Source organism: Argiope bruennichi, chromosome 5 (assembly GCF_947563725.1).
Source record: "Argiope bruennichi chromosome 5, qqArgBrue1.1, whole genome shotgun sequence".
Lineage (NCBI taxonomy): Eukaryota > Metazoa > Arthropoda > Arachnida > Araneae > Araneidae > Argiope > Argiope bruennichi.
Window position 1 is genome coordinate 23,007,861 of NC_079155.1, and position 14,995 is coordinate 23,022,855.

Sequence of the window (14,995 nt, forward strand, 5' to 3'; positions counted from 1 at the left end):
AATACTAAATATTAAAACCAAATATTAAAAATAACACCAATTTAAATTTATTTTCATTTCTTTGTGTAAAAATTGTGCCACATTAACAATTTTCAACAATGATCTTACAGTACAGTCATCTAAATAGTTATTGGGTTGAAAGTGCAGTGTACAAAATTTAAATCTATTAATCAGTGGCTAATTTTTGATTATGTAGTTAATTTAACTAGAAAGAAAATGCAGGAAATCAAATAAAACAATGTTGGCCAAGTTGTTAAATTAGTCCTCAAAATAAATAAAAAAGTTTTAACTATAAAATTTAAAATAATATTAATACATGATCAAGTATACAGGTCTGGTTTCCATGAATATCTATACACACTGAGAATCATCTTAAATAATTTGTACGAATTTGGATACCATGGAGACGCGAGTCATCTCTTCTGATAATAAAAGAGTAAGTTTCTGTCTATTGGCATTCTACATCCAGATTGTTTGACTTCAAACTACAAAATTTAGCACAATTATATTTTGGAGGGTAGGAATGTGCACTTTGAGGAAGTTTTTGAAATTTTAATTTAATAAGTAAACAAGATTTTGGTATTTTTTCACATTAGCTTTCTAAAATATTATTATACAAAGACAATTTTCACATCATTTTTATTGATTCCAAGTAAGATTGTTAGCTGTCAAGCAATTTTCTTTACTGAATTTCGAAAGTTTTTCTTTAAATATATTTTTTAATATAATTTTTAACTATTTTTTTCATTGATTATAATATTTAATATTAATACTTATCATGTGATTAATTAAGTTCATGATTGTTTTTCTACAGTTGAAAGCTAAAAAGCAAAGATTCTACTTAACTGCAGAATAAGAAAATGAAAATGTAATCATCAAACAAAAGACATTTTCTTTTAGAATACATATTTAGAAATTTTATAATGACACTACGATGTCATGAACTTCAGTTCCATTCGGAAGTTCCATGTATGCAATAAAAGAGATGTAAGGCTATAAAAATAACACAATTTTAATTTCATCCTTATTTATTATTTCATTTATTTAGTTGAGAGTATCATGAATATCAAATTTTGGATAAAAAATTTAATTAAAATTAAAATCCCCCAATATTCCTCCACCCCAAAGCATTAGCTAGTCTCCAAAGGTAGCTAATAATAAATAAATAAATGCAATGTTAATAAAATGCCACTTTAGTTTAACTTCTTAATTTGATGTTAAGTAAAAAAAAAAATATGTAGTAAAATTAAACTGATTTGGCCAGTTCATTAAAAGATAAGCCTCATAGTGTATGCAGCCTGAAATCCTAAAAATACTTGAAGAAAATTATATATATAATGTTATTATTATGTATGTTATGTTATTATTATGTTATTATGTTATTATTAATAACAAAGATAATTGTCCAAATAAATTTATAAGAGAGAAAATGATGAAACTTCTCAAAACGTACTAAAAAATGCATAATAATTGAAATGCAACAAGAATATAAATTTATTTAAATGTAAAAATGTAATAAAAAATACGGATATAAAAATTTGGCTGAATATAAAAATATATAAGGAACAACAATATTGGCATACATGTATATAGGAAAATATTTGGTATAAACTTTGGAGATTACAAAAATCCATTTGCCTTAAAATCCTTTTTCAGCTTTTCTTTTTCATGAGATGAAAGTGCTTTCAATGGGGAACGGCACAAGCCTCCATGATAACCCATGATATCCATTGCAGCTTTAACACCAGGAATTCCAAACAATTTTGTAACCTAAAGAAAAAATAGATTTTAATAATAATGAAATGAGCCTTTCAGATAGAAATCTTTTCAGTTCTTTTAAGAACTACATCTTGCAACTTATAGGGAAGGTTAGAAAAGAAGGCAGTGAAATTTTAAACGTCAAAACAAAATCCATAACTAACAATGCAGACATAGACAACTATAGTATGTACTGATATAATACAGGCATATTTCCTGCTTCACAATACAATGCATTAAAAAAACATACATACATACTTGAAATACCTTGATTTTTACTACAAAATGAAAAATTTTATTTTATTCTTGTTGATTTAATTCGATCTAAAATATAATAAAGTTCAAAATTCTGATGAAACAAGTTTTAATCATCTAGTTCCCCATGTTAGTTAGTTACCATATTCACATAAACAAGGACAAATAAACACATTTTCTCCGAAATGATTTTATCAAAAATATGATAAAAAATCTATAATCTAGATGTAAAGAGCACATGGTAAAGTTTTATCTATCTAGCTTACTATGTTTTTGAGTTTGCATACTCACAGATAGACTTAATTTGAAATTTTTTTTTTTTTAAATTGCACTCACTGATGTTTAAAACAAGGAAATTTATCAAAATTTAAAAAAATCTAATTTCTGATGATCACAACATTTTTTCTTTGCACATTTAGTTTATGAGAAAGTAAAAATAGATTTAATTGACATGAAACAAAATATCATTTTAATTTTTTAAAAGCAATACACTACATTTTATTTCCAACTTAGTGTGCTAAAATGAAATAAGTTTAAAAGCACAATATAAGTCTATTCAAATAAAATATATAATTTTGTTACACACAGACATACATACACACATATATATATAATGTAAAAAAGCACATTTTTTTAAAGCAGTTTCGTGGTCAAATAGAAGATACTTTTCAATTTTTAGACTTTACTTTATTCCATCCTGGGAGGCTTAATTTATGTATAAGCAAGAAGCGATGAGATACGTCAATCTACAGCACAGCACAAGAGTAAAAGAAATCAAAATATTTTTGTTTTTTTGATTATATACCATGAAATTCTTATAGGGATTTCTTTACACATGCTGATTTAGGTAAGGGAATTATAGGTATCTGCTAAAAGAATTTGTTTTACTTCACAGATTTTTATCCTTACACTCGGAGCGTGAGAATTGCTGATTTAAGCATTTTTACAGAGCTTGTGCTGCATTAATTAAATAAAAAAAAAGGTGGAATTGGATCAGGAAATAAGAGAACATTTTAGAATGAAGTTAATATGGGTTAAATAAAGATAACAAATTAAGAAATTAATTAGGATTTAGAGATATCATTACATATAATTGAGGAAATTTCATACCTTATATAGTACATAAATAAAAAAATTCTCCATATTCTGTTTAGCAGAAAATGGAATAATATATTTTTGCCTTTATGCATGTGCACCCTATTTCTAGCATGAAACAACTTTTTATTAAATTACATAAATATTAATATTTCATATATTTTGATAAAAATTTTTTTAAAGGAATTCAAATCAGTGAAGAAGTTTTATGTGTGTAAGTAATATATATAAATTAAACCTTTTCTGTGCAAAATTATTAGTATTTACTACATCAAATAAAACAAAAAATAAATTGATCACTGAAAAACAAATAACTAAATCTATTTAACAAACTTACACACAAATTTGGTTCAATAACTCTATGTTGAAGACTACGAGCTGCATCATGGTTTCCTTGTAAAGCATGTTGATAAAGATCACAAAGTGGTTTTCCAAGAGGATTCGCCAGTGCTAAAACTCCTCCAACACACCCTAAAATATACCAAAAAATGAAATGTTTTTTTTTTTTTTTTTTTTTTTTTTTCTTTCTTCTTCTTTTTTATAATAAAGAACTTTAGCACAAAAGTTTATTTCATTATAAGGAAAGTTTGCCATTGCATTTTTAAGAAAATGTTTCAGTATGCAATTATTGAATTTGCATAAAACTAATATTAAAATAAATTAATAAATAATTTCATTATAAATATTATTAAACATAAATTATTGAATTTGTATAAATAATTTTAAAAGCATAAAATATATCTTCTGGTGCTGAATTTTAAACCTATTTTTATCCATTTGCTGTATATACATTTTAATCCTTACTAAACATAGGCAGAGTGAATTAAAAAAGTGTCAGAGTGTTCAGGTAGAGGGAGGAGGGAAAATAACTAATGATTATGAGCATGGATTTGACATTGTTTCATACATTGGAGAAGTGACTTGTGTAAAAATAAATTAATTAATAGTAAAAATGAATAATTTTTGCCTCATAGTTCTCTATCTTCTTTACATTAAGTGAATCGACATATGAATGGCCATTACAATTCATAGTATTTATTGCTCTCTTATATTGCTTATAAGCTGAAATCAATATGCATTACAACAATATTTGAAATATTAAGTGGTGATGAATAAGTAATATCTATATTAAGCATTATTTATTATTAAAAAATTAATCATTTTTTCCATGTTGCAAAATGCACCTCTTTAAAGGCGAATATTTGCAATCATTTCAAGCAGGCATCATTATCCACCCACCACCCACCCCCCTCTCAAAGAGTGTCTTATTAAAAACAGATTTAAGAACCTTCCAAAACGCAGCTAAACCTTCTACCTCCAAACCTGCATTAATAGACAGCTCAATTCAAATGGCATAACTAAAATGATTTGATGGCATATTAGCACGGCTCGAATATCTAACCTTTCAATTCATTCCATACCAATTTCAACTGGTTTATCTCAATGATGATGGGTTTTGGAGAGAGACACCTACTGGTGTGATGTGAGGTAATAATAAATATCCAGTTTAAGATTTGGCATCTTTAAGACCATGTTTTTTTTTTTCTTCTATATATGCTATTCTATATAAGTGAACTTGTATTCACTAAACATTTCGTATCATTCCTTTCTTAAATTCATGGGTATTTCTTTCTATTTTGCCTATCCTCTTATATATCTACATGCATTTTTAAATGATATATTTTTTTATAATATATACAGTAGTTACTTTCAATAAATAGTTTATTAGCAAGGTATGTTGGTTATATTTAATTTCAATGATGTTCATGTTCTCTTTCATTTTGCACATTATCTACATCAATAAATAGCTTATTAACAAGGTATGTTGATTATATTTAATTTCAATGATGTTCATGTTCTCTTTCATTTTGCTCATTATCTACATGAAGCCATCGATGAAGTAATCTCCATGTTATTTAATTGCATGTTCCAATACCAATTTTTCACCTTCTTTCACATACAAAATATGCATTTGTTTTCAACATAAAAATGTCATGTTGTATGGTGATAAAAACTAACAAAATATTATCCTACCCTCTGTATAAATAAAATAAAAGAATAGACATTGCACAAACATAAATTAAAAAAATATATATTATAAATGAAACAATGCTAATACATGTCATTGAGACTGTTATCAGCCTCACAATGCTAAATACAAAAGAATTCAGCAAATCTAAAGAAAAAAAATGTTTTAAAAAATAATAGAAGATACTTTTTGTTGTATTGCACTTTTTTATAAACAAACTGTAATAGGGCATTAAATAGATTCACATTAAATATATTCACATTAAATAGAAGCATAAAAATCATTACATATGAAAATAAAATTTCACATAAAAAGAAAAATTAAAATAAATGAGTAAACTGAAAATTAGAAGCTTCTCTTAAAAATTCTCTTAATGCCATTTTCTGGTATGTTTAAAGAAAGGGAGTTAGGAAATTAAAATAACGAAAGAACATTTAATTGTAATATCTGTGCAGATGTGTCATTGCTATTTTGAAAAATAGTACATAACTGCACATCAATCATAAATGTGACACAAAAATACATAAGATTCTCAATCAAAGAGAAATCAGGGAATTACAAGAATATTGATGATTGAGAAGGAAAACTAAAATAACATTAACTATTTTAAAGATATGAGTATTTGTTTTCAGAAATGGAACTATTTTCCTTACCTACACATAAAGCTGGATACAAAAATCCTGCAGATCCTGCCAAAACTTGAAAGTTCTTGCCTTTTGTTTTATGCACAATCAAACCAATTTTTGTAATCTAAAAATAAACCAAGCATCATGAAATATTCATCTAGGTATATAGTCAGAAGTTCATTATTTAAATGTATTTTGAATCATAAAAGTGAAATAAATTTTCTCATATTGCTAGTTCTCATTCACTAAGACATTTAATTACTCCAGCCCCAAAACAATTTGAAAAAATAATATTATGGAAATTATCCAAAATCTATCAAATGGGATCACAGTGAAAAAAGTTCAAAAAGCTTGATAAAAAATAACAATGCTTATTCAAAAAAAAAAAAAAAAAAAAAAAAAAGGAAACACAATAGCAAACTAAAATGCACATAAGAGCAGCATTTGCAATAAACAACAGCATACAAACAGCAAATCGGTAATAAGCAATTGAACTCAAAGAAAACTAAAAAAAGAGATTCCTCAACTACTTGCTTAAGTTTAACTGAGCTCTAATTATTCACTACTGACTTCCTTCAGCTCTATATCTCAGCTTTATAAATAGTTAACATGAAAAGACATTGAATGTTCAAGAAAGATATTGTATCTTTGCTTCTAATCAACAACTGCCAAATTTCCAACAGTCTTAAGAATTCTAATTTATCACATTATTAACTAGGCATCCTTTTAACAGTCATTCTGCATTTCTTCATTCACCATTCTAATCACTTCATATCCATAAAACTATTTGCCTTACCAGACCTATTTCTCAAGAAAACTATATAAAAATTTCATAACTTATTAAAAAATTCAATTTATCTATACAACTGTTATATTAACTGTAAAGTTTATTCAAAAATTAATGTTAAATTACATTAAAGTCATTAAAGAGATGAAAATATGCAAAGTGATTCTAACATTATATAACAAACTTAAAAGATAAGTTAGGCAAATTGAAACAGATTATTATTATTATGGAAATCCAACAGTGGATGTATTGCACAAGAAATTCAGTGAGCTTAATAACAGATAAGAACATTTTATTCCATGAAATAAAAGCACAGTTGCAGCAACATAAATGCCAACACAGAAAAAATAGCAAATTGTTATTTAAAAAAGCAACAATACAACTACAGTACTTAGATTGTGATCAATAATCCAAAATGAGAATATCTTGATTAATTCATTCAAGATCTCTCATTTTTTATAGTTTCTATGATAGGGTATAGAAGTTTTCAGAAGGATGTAGAATTGTTGGTATTTTCAAAGAATATCAATTTTGTCACAATGAATGTCAAGACTAGAGCTCATTGACAAGACTAGGGGTCATCATACAATATGGGGTAACAAATTTGTAGGGTACTATTAAAAGAAGTTCTTTGCTACTGGATTAAGTAAAAGAAACCAGACAAAGTGTACAACACTGGTTTAGTAGAATATAAATTTATAACAGTATAACAACCCACTTATATAAATAATAACATGCATAGTTTTGAATGGCAAGCTCTTTGAAGGCTTACTTTAAGTATCAAAAGTTTTATTGTTGTCATTGCCTTTTTATTCATCTCTATATCTTTTATATTATATAAAACTTGTTACATTATTTATCAAATTGTATTTTTGTGCTATTATAAATTCAAATGTTATTAAATGTGTTGCCTATTTTGTTTGGCAACACATTTCAGCATTTTTTAAAATTTAATTTAATGGCAAACATTTTTTTTTACATGGATTCTCTTTTGATTTTAGACTACACATTATATAGTAATAATGACATATTTCAGTATGCCTCATATATCTTCAAAATTTGTCTCATGATTTTAGAATTCCTCTGTATGACTATCATCTACTGACAGTTTAATTTTAATTTGTAGACTAAACAATAGGCCATTATAATCTTTTTTTATTGCATAAAAAATTTACAAAACCTTGTACTTACACATTTTAATATTCGAAATTCTCATATCAAGAATTAGAAAAGAAAAAAAAATACAGCAAATTACAGATTATATATATATATAAAATTAAAGACAAGTCAAATATATAATATCTTACATCTCCACCACTATCTTTAAGCCCAATTATGTTAGGATGATCTGCAAGTTTGGCAACCAATGAAGCAGTTAAATCTATACTTGTGTTAGGTGGCACACTGTACAAAATAATAGGTATTTCACTAGAATCAGCTACCTAAAATAAGAAATAAATTTAGATAAAATTATGTTTAATGCAGATGTAAATCATTTGCTAGTAATTTAATTGCCAGCAAAATCATAAATCTTGATGGTTACATTCAAAATAGGCTTGAAATATTATAAGTTCTCGAAATGAAGAAAAACATGAATATATGCAAATGCAATGTGAATTATAAGATACAATAAAGTAAACAAAATATAAAAATTACATAATATAACAGATAGGTAAATTTTATTATTTTGGGACACAAAGTACATTAAATAAAAAACAAAATACATATTTGACATTAAAAAGCTAAAAAAAAAAAAAAAAATTCACCAAAAGCAAGGGTTGCAACAAATGACTTTTTGATAAGCATATAGATAGCTTAAAATTTATATATTGTTTTGAAAATTATATATGTTTTATGTCAAGCAAAGAGATATAGGAAACCTATTAAATAATTCTATCAGATACAAACAAAATGGATAATATTTGTTAACACCAATGATTTAAGTTTTAAAAAAGAGTATTTTTAAAAATTGTTTTATATATACAAAATCTGAAAATAGTCTTAAATATAAAATAGATTTCTCTGCTTGAAACATATAAAAACTGATTCATATACCTCTTCTAATTTATTCCCCATCATTTTTTGCATTTTAGCAAGGAAAGAGACAAGAACAAAATGAATAATATATTGTCTAACAAATTATTTATCAAAGAATATATAATTTGAAATGAGAGAAGATAGGAAATACAAAACTAAAACTGTCAAATCTCTCGAGGATTGTATTTAGAATTAACAACAATGAATTAAGAAAGAATTAAACCACTAAAAATTCTAACATATTTTTACTTTATTCCCTACAGATACTAAAATGTCCATGTTAAAATGAACAAATAATGCATTTGCAAATTTAATTTATAAATTAAAAGGTGAGAAAAAAAAAAGGGTAAAAAATGACAGGGCCACACACAACAAATTTTTAGTCCATTTGGGCTGAATATGTAATTGTACTTAAAATAGAATCTTTGTGATAAGGCAGAAATTGATTCGAGGAATAAATTGATAAATTGAAGGAATAATTGCATTAGACTTTAGTAATGAAACATTTTCTATCAAAGAGCAAAATAAGTCTAGGTTTCTTTAAAAGATTATTGCAGTACATCAGAATTTCTCTCCCCAAGGTAAGAATTGAGGTTCTAAAAATGTCTATGAATCATTAGTTTTTCACAAATATAAACAGAAACATATATTAGGAAGCATAATGAAAAATGTGCTTTTTTAAAAATGGTTATTCATGATTTCTCAACTCATTTGGTATGGAATGTTATAGGAGGTATTCTAGAACAAGATCTGATTCAATAATCTAGTGTTTTAGATACTTTCAATGACAGCAAAATACACTAGCTTTTAATTTTTAAAAATATTAAATAACAAATGTTTTAATTAATTTTTATTAGGAAAAAAATTGTTATCACATATTTAAAAATGGTTTTGTTTTCATGTAAAGTTTGTTTATATGAATAATTCTATAGAATAAATGAACAATTAGCACTTGCCAGATCCTGCCCTTCCAAACAGCCATTAGGGGTTAAACAATCTAATTATATTTGGAACAAACAGAAATAAATCATGAATTGGAGATACCCTGATGTAAATATGATTAAGGGGGAATTTAATAGGAATCCATTTTAAAAATCATTAAATAAGATTAAAGACATTTTTACAATAATATAGAATAAATAAAATTATCAAAACTCATAAAAATAATAAAAGTTGCAACATACTTTTTGGTAGTGGTCATAAAGAATATCCTCAGTCATCCTGCCTTTATAAAAACAGGGAGACACAACAAGCGCAGCATTTGCACCAACACTAGCCATTTTGTTTGTTAATTCAATAGTATGAGCAGTAGCTGGAACAAAATTTTGATAATTTTAGCACTTTTGATAATTTTGATAATCCATGAAACCTATTTTTGACATATTTATTGCTATATTCTTTTCCCAAAAGTTGTTATTTTAAAAATTTACAAGAATGAAGCAATAAGTATATTTGTATCATTTTTTAATTAATTTATTTTTATATTTTTAAGTTCGTGCAGTTCTATCATAGATGAGGCAAATATGTTGATGTTATTTACAACCTCTGAGTCGATACACACGAAGGGCTGTAAGTAAGAATAATTAATGCCAATTTTTTGGTGAAATTCACAGTGATAATGCCATCTTGTTTGTTTCTAAGCAAAACGAAACATGAATCAGTTATTGAAAGAAAAATGATAGTCTACTGTAGAAGGTATAAGAATACTTATGATGGTAAACAATTACAAGGTTCATACAGAAAAATTGAAATTCTTATAATTTTGAAGTGGTGTTCACTGTGCTGTTTCTTCTTAATGACCTTTCAGGTAACGAAAAAAAAAATTATTAAGTGAGATATGTATGATAAATAATTTAAAATTATTATGTACCAACATAAAGAATCCTTTAAATCAGTAGTATTATTCTAAGCTTGTTCTTCTTTTTTTGTTTAATAACAAAATAGAAAGCATGAAATTAAAAAAAGGCAATAAAAACTGGTTGAAAAAAAAGTAGTTGGAAAAACATGTTTAATTAAAATACCCTCTATTGTTAGCAGCAGTAACACATTTAATTAAAATACAATATATTTGAACAAAATAAAAACAGCTCTTTATTACTTAATTAAATAATTTCATAAATAATATTTTTGTCTTTCAATTTGCAACATTTGATAAAAACCTGAAATTCTTCAAATAATAATAATAATAATTTAAATAGAGAATAACAATAGAATAATACTACAAAAATATAATTATAATGGAGGATATCTTGGTTCTGAAGAAAATTAGCCAAAATCTTCAGAGAGTATAAATACTTACTCTTTAACCAGTTAATGCCCAGCAGTCTATTTATAGCACAGTTATCTTTTACTTCTGTGGCTATATCAAATGGATTCCATTATTTCCTTTTTTTTTTTTTTTTTTTTTTTCACACCAGTCTTTCTCTCTATATATACACTATTTACAAAACAATTTTCAGCTGCCATGTACCATTCATTAGACAGATTATTAAAGTTTAAATGTAATTCTCCTTAAATTGCACCTGAATGTTATCATTTTCAAAGCAAAAGTTTTGAAAATTATCTTTACATTTTGATATTTTATAATCAAATATATATTATATCAAATATATATTAATAAAAAAAGTTTTTTTAAAAAAAATAATTATCAGTTAATTTTTTAACTATAGTTTTTTCAAACAAAGAACTTCATTTTAACCACAATTATCTCAATCCTTGTGTGTTTAATATAATTTAAAAGAAATTTACTGAAATTATACTTTTTATTAAGTTATACATGAATGAGTGTCATATTTAAGAAAATTTAATACAGAAAAGAAATTAAAAAAAAAAACTTTGCATAAAATATGATTTATAATAAATATGAGAAACTATCAAAATAACTTGAAAATATATATGCAAATTCATATCCAAATTTTAAATCACAAATCAAATTCATGTTTACTAATCAGAGAAAATAATAATTTTCTTAATCCAATAACCCTGATGTATTTAATGGTTTGCAGAAAAAAAAAAAAAAAAAAAAAAAAACTTACATTCACATCCTGAACCAGCAAGAATGAGTTTATCAGAAGTACTGGAATCTTTTATGCATTTCACTAATTTAACTTTTTCATCCTCACTGAGAGATACAAATTCTCCAGTTGATCCTAGAACTACATAACCTGTAAGAACAAAAATTAATATATAGAAAGCATAATAAGCAATTTAAAGTACAATTTGAAAATAAAATAATATACAGATAATGGAATTTTGTTTTGTAAAATAATATATCTTGTTAATAAAATCATATTGTGCATTTTATTTGTTATTATTATTTTGTGCAAGTTTCAAACTTGTTTTTACATAAGAATGAATTTTAAAAAGTCAATAGGAACAGTAAAACTAAGTAGATAAGGATTACTTATTTAAACAACATATTTGTTTAAGAAAGTAATAAATAAGGTTTATGTTTTATACATAAAAAAAAAAATCAATTTCATTTATTCTAAACAGTATATATCAGTTCCAGACATTATGAACTACTTTAATGGAGCAAACAGAATTTATTAGAAAGGATTAGGCAATTTAAATCTTTTTTTCCTTTTTCTTTTCTGAATACTTTCATTATCATTCATTTCAAATAACAAATTCCAAACATTATTAATATTTAAATAAGAGTAAAGTCATATGTTTTTTAAAAAAATAATTCAGAAGTTTCCAAAATGAATTCTTCCCTTTTTTTTTTTAGATGTGTTGACTTTTTAATCATAAAAATTTAATGCTTAATATTTTATATGCATATTTAGTTTTGATAATAATGAAATAAATAATATATATATCTTTAATGTGAAATACATAAATTTTCAAATAATTATTAAATGTTTCTTAACCCTGTTCACATTCCAATTAATCTAATTAAATAGTTTCAGGGTTTAAAAAAATTAACTTTTAATGTATATATAAAGATGAATCATCAGCCATTGAAAAAAAGAAAAGGTTAAAATTTATACCTAAAAGATTACTCTCCTCTCCTCACTTATTGAACTAGTTTTGTTCTTTTCTACTAATGATCATTTTACTTCTTAGCCCTATTAAGTCATCCTTCATGTGATGGGCAAGGTTGGTATATGCACAGATATTTCAGAACTATAAAAACCCAACTATTTTTCAGTACATAAACATAAACCTAGTTTATTTAATTTGGAATTCACTAATTATAACTCTATCAACAATTTAAGAACACTCTTTTAATAGCTTTAATATACAGCAAAAAATTTTACATCTCTGTTTGCAAAGGCAAAATTTCCAAAAAATAATAATCTTGAATGTAACAAAAGTTTTTGATCTACTATACAACTTATAAAAGGAAAGGGAAGGTATCAATATAAAGATACTAATTTTAGTTATACTAATTAATTTAATTAATTAAACACAATAACAAAGTGCATTTATTCCACTCCAATATTTGAGAAGAGTAAAAGATACACTCCTTCTTAACTTTCATAGATAGATTAAATACTTTTAAAAGATTTTTCTGCCATAAAATTAAAAAAAAATGAAAAAATCTGAAATTTAAACAAAAAAAAATGAAGGATAATTATTGACAAATAAAAATTTATTAAAAAATATTTTAATATTTCATAATTAACGTAAAAATATATCTGTTTTTTTTTCATAAATAAATATTAAATTAGCATTATTTGTAACTTTCAAATTTAATTATTAATTTTGTTTAAGTTTTCCTTATTTAGACATAATTGAAGTAAATAAGAGTAAGGAATACAAGAGAGATAAGCAAAAATTTCACATGTAGTCAAAAATCTTGATATTATATTTCACTAACTAATAATAAAGTTCTTCAGAAAAAGCAAAATTTAAGCACATTATATGTCAAGTTACAGCACTCGCTAAAGTTATAGTGCAAGAGTCACTACTGGATGAATAATTAGATTGTTAATGAACAGTTTTCAATACAAAATTTGACTAAATTTAAATCTCTATTCAGTTATCAAGCATGAAAACATTTTACACTTTTGCTGTTTTAATTTATGAAATATAATTCTTTCTAAATACCAGGACTGCTATTTTATTTAATGAAGTACAATCCTTTTGAAGTCTCAGGATACTATTTACATTTAATAGAAGAAAGGATTCCCCCCCCCCACACTGCTTCTTCATCAAAATTTATGTTGTAAAAGGGTTTGAATTTTGTATTTTACCTGTAGTCTAATTAACTTCTATTAAAAACTTTTAGTAAAAGTTTAATTAAACTTTAAAACTTTATTTAAACTTAAAAAGTTGAAATCTGAATTGAGTGCACCTTCAATTCTGGATTGTCAATGATTTTTTTATATACATAATAAAATATTATTAATCATGGCTGGTAAGACAGAAAAATAACTAAATTAAGAATTTAGAGGAAATAAATAAGTAATAAGATAGTCTGATACAAAATCAGAATTAAAAGGCCAAAAAAATTTATACAAAAGAATTCTAAATCAAGAAAAATATTATAGATCAGTAATATTTTAAAATGCTTGGCTGAAGATATCTGAGAAATCTTAATTTATTACAGGTGTTGAACTAAAAAAGAAAAGAAAAAAAAATAACGACTGAGATTAAAAATGAGAGTAATCAGCTGATCCACAATTCCTACTGTAATGCATAATCATGACAGAGATAGAATTACTTGATATTTGAATACAAAATTGATTGTGAAAATGAAACAGAAGTTGACTTTATAGTAACATCAGATAGTTTAAATGTTTCAACTAACCATATGATGAGAGCTGTTAAAGAAAATAATATCGTAACCCTTTGGTGATATACAAAACAAAAAAAAGTGCCCAGCATATGTTATCGAACTAGGCTATGATTTAATCAGCACTTAGATTACTTAAAAATTTTAATAAATTATCGCAATGCTAATTATAGTAAATCCATCAGAAAATATCTGCAATAATACCTTTAAATGGAATCGATTTCCATTTTTCTAAATTCAGCAACAATTTTTTAAAATCTATGTTTCCATCACTATCAAAATTAGTGATAATAGGGGGATATATGCCAGATATATCCAACGAAGAATTTAAAGTGGACAATCGTTTAATTAAACTATTTTGAAATTCCTTTGAAATCAAACGATTTAAGATAGGCTTGCAAATACCGAATTCTAATGCATTGCATTTTCTAAATTGACGAAACATTTCAATTTATCAGTACTACAATATGTAAACAAAACACTACTATATGTAAACAAAACAATATAGAACTATCATGATGCCACCTTCTCAGTAGAAAAGGAGTTTTCAGAGGAAAATGCACGAAAAAATTATAATCAGACTATCTTGCAAATACGACACCTAAAAGAAAATTTTCTGGTAATTATATGTCCCTTTATTATTCCCAAATTAAAAATCACATTTT

At 25.0% G+C, this 14,995-nt stretch overlaps 1 protein-coding gene across 1 annotated transcript; it reads right to left on the reverse strand.

The window, feature by feature from the left end:
* Positions 1-1,470: 1,470 nt before the first annotated feature.
* Positions 1,471-14,833, reverse strand: LOC129969073 (4-hydroxy-2-oxoglutarate aldolase, mitochondrial-like). Its single transcript, XM_056083481.1, has 7 exons — positions 14,535-14,833; positions 11,623-11,751; positions 9,772-9,899; positions 7,858-7,992; positions 5,791-5,887; positions 3,446-3,579; positions 1,471-1,770 (listed from the first exon to the last, which is right to left on the reverse strand). The coding sequence occupies exons 1-7, from the start codon at positions 14,773-14,775 to the stop codon at positions 1,621-1,623; spliced, it is 1,014 nt and encodes a 337-aa protein (XP_055939456.1). The 5' UTR covers positions 14,776-14,833; the 3' UTR covers positions 1,471-1,620.
* Between the last annotated feature and the right edge of the window lie 162 nt (positions 14,834-14,995).

What these genes read in the sequence shown, in the direction of transcription:
- LOC129969073 (XM_056083481.1), bottom strand. Translation starts at nt 14,775, where the DNA reads ATGTTTCGTCAATTTAGAAAATGCAATGCATTAGAATTCGGTATTTGC. An exon ending in GTATCCAGCTTTATGTGTAG is followed by an intron (nt 3,580 to 5,790) that starts GTAAGGAAAATA and finishes GGTATATTTTAG; the next exon opens with GGTGTGTTGGAGGAGTTTTA. An exon ending in TTATTGAACCAAATTTGTGT is followed by an intron (nt 1,771 to 3,445) that starts GTAAGTTTGTTA and finishes TTTTTTCTTTAG; the next exon opens with GTTACAAAATTGTTTGGAAT.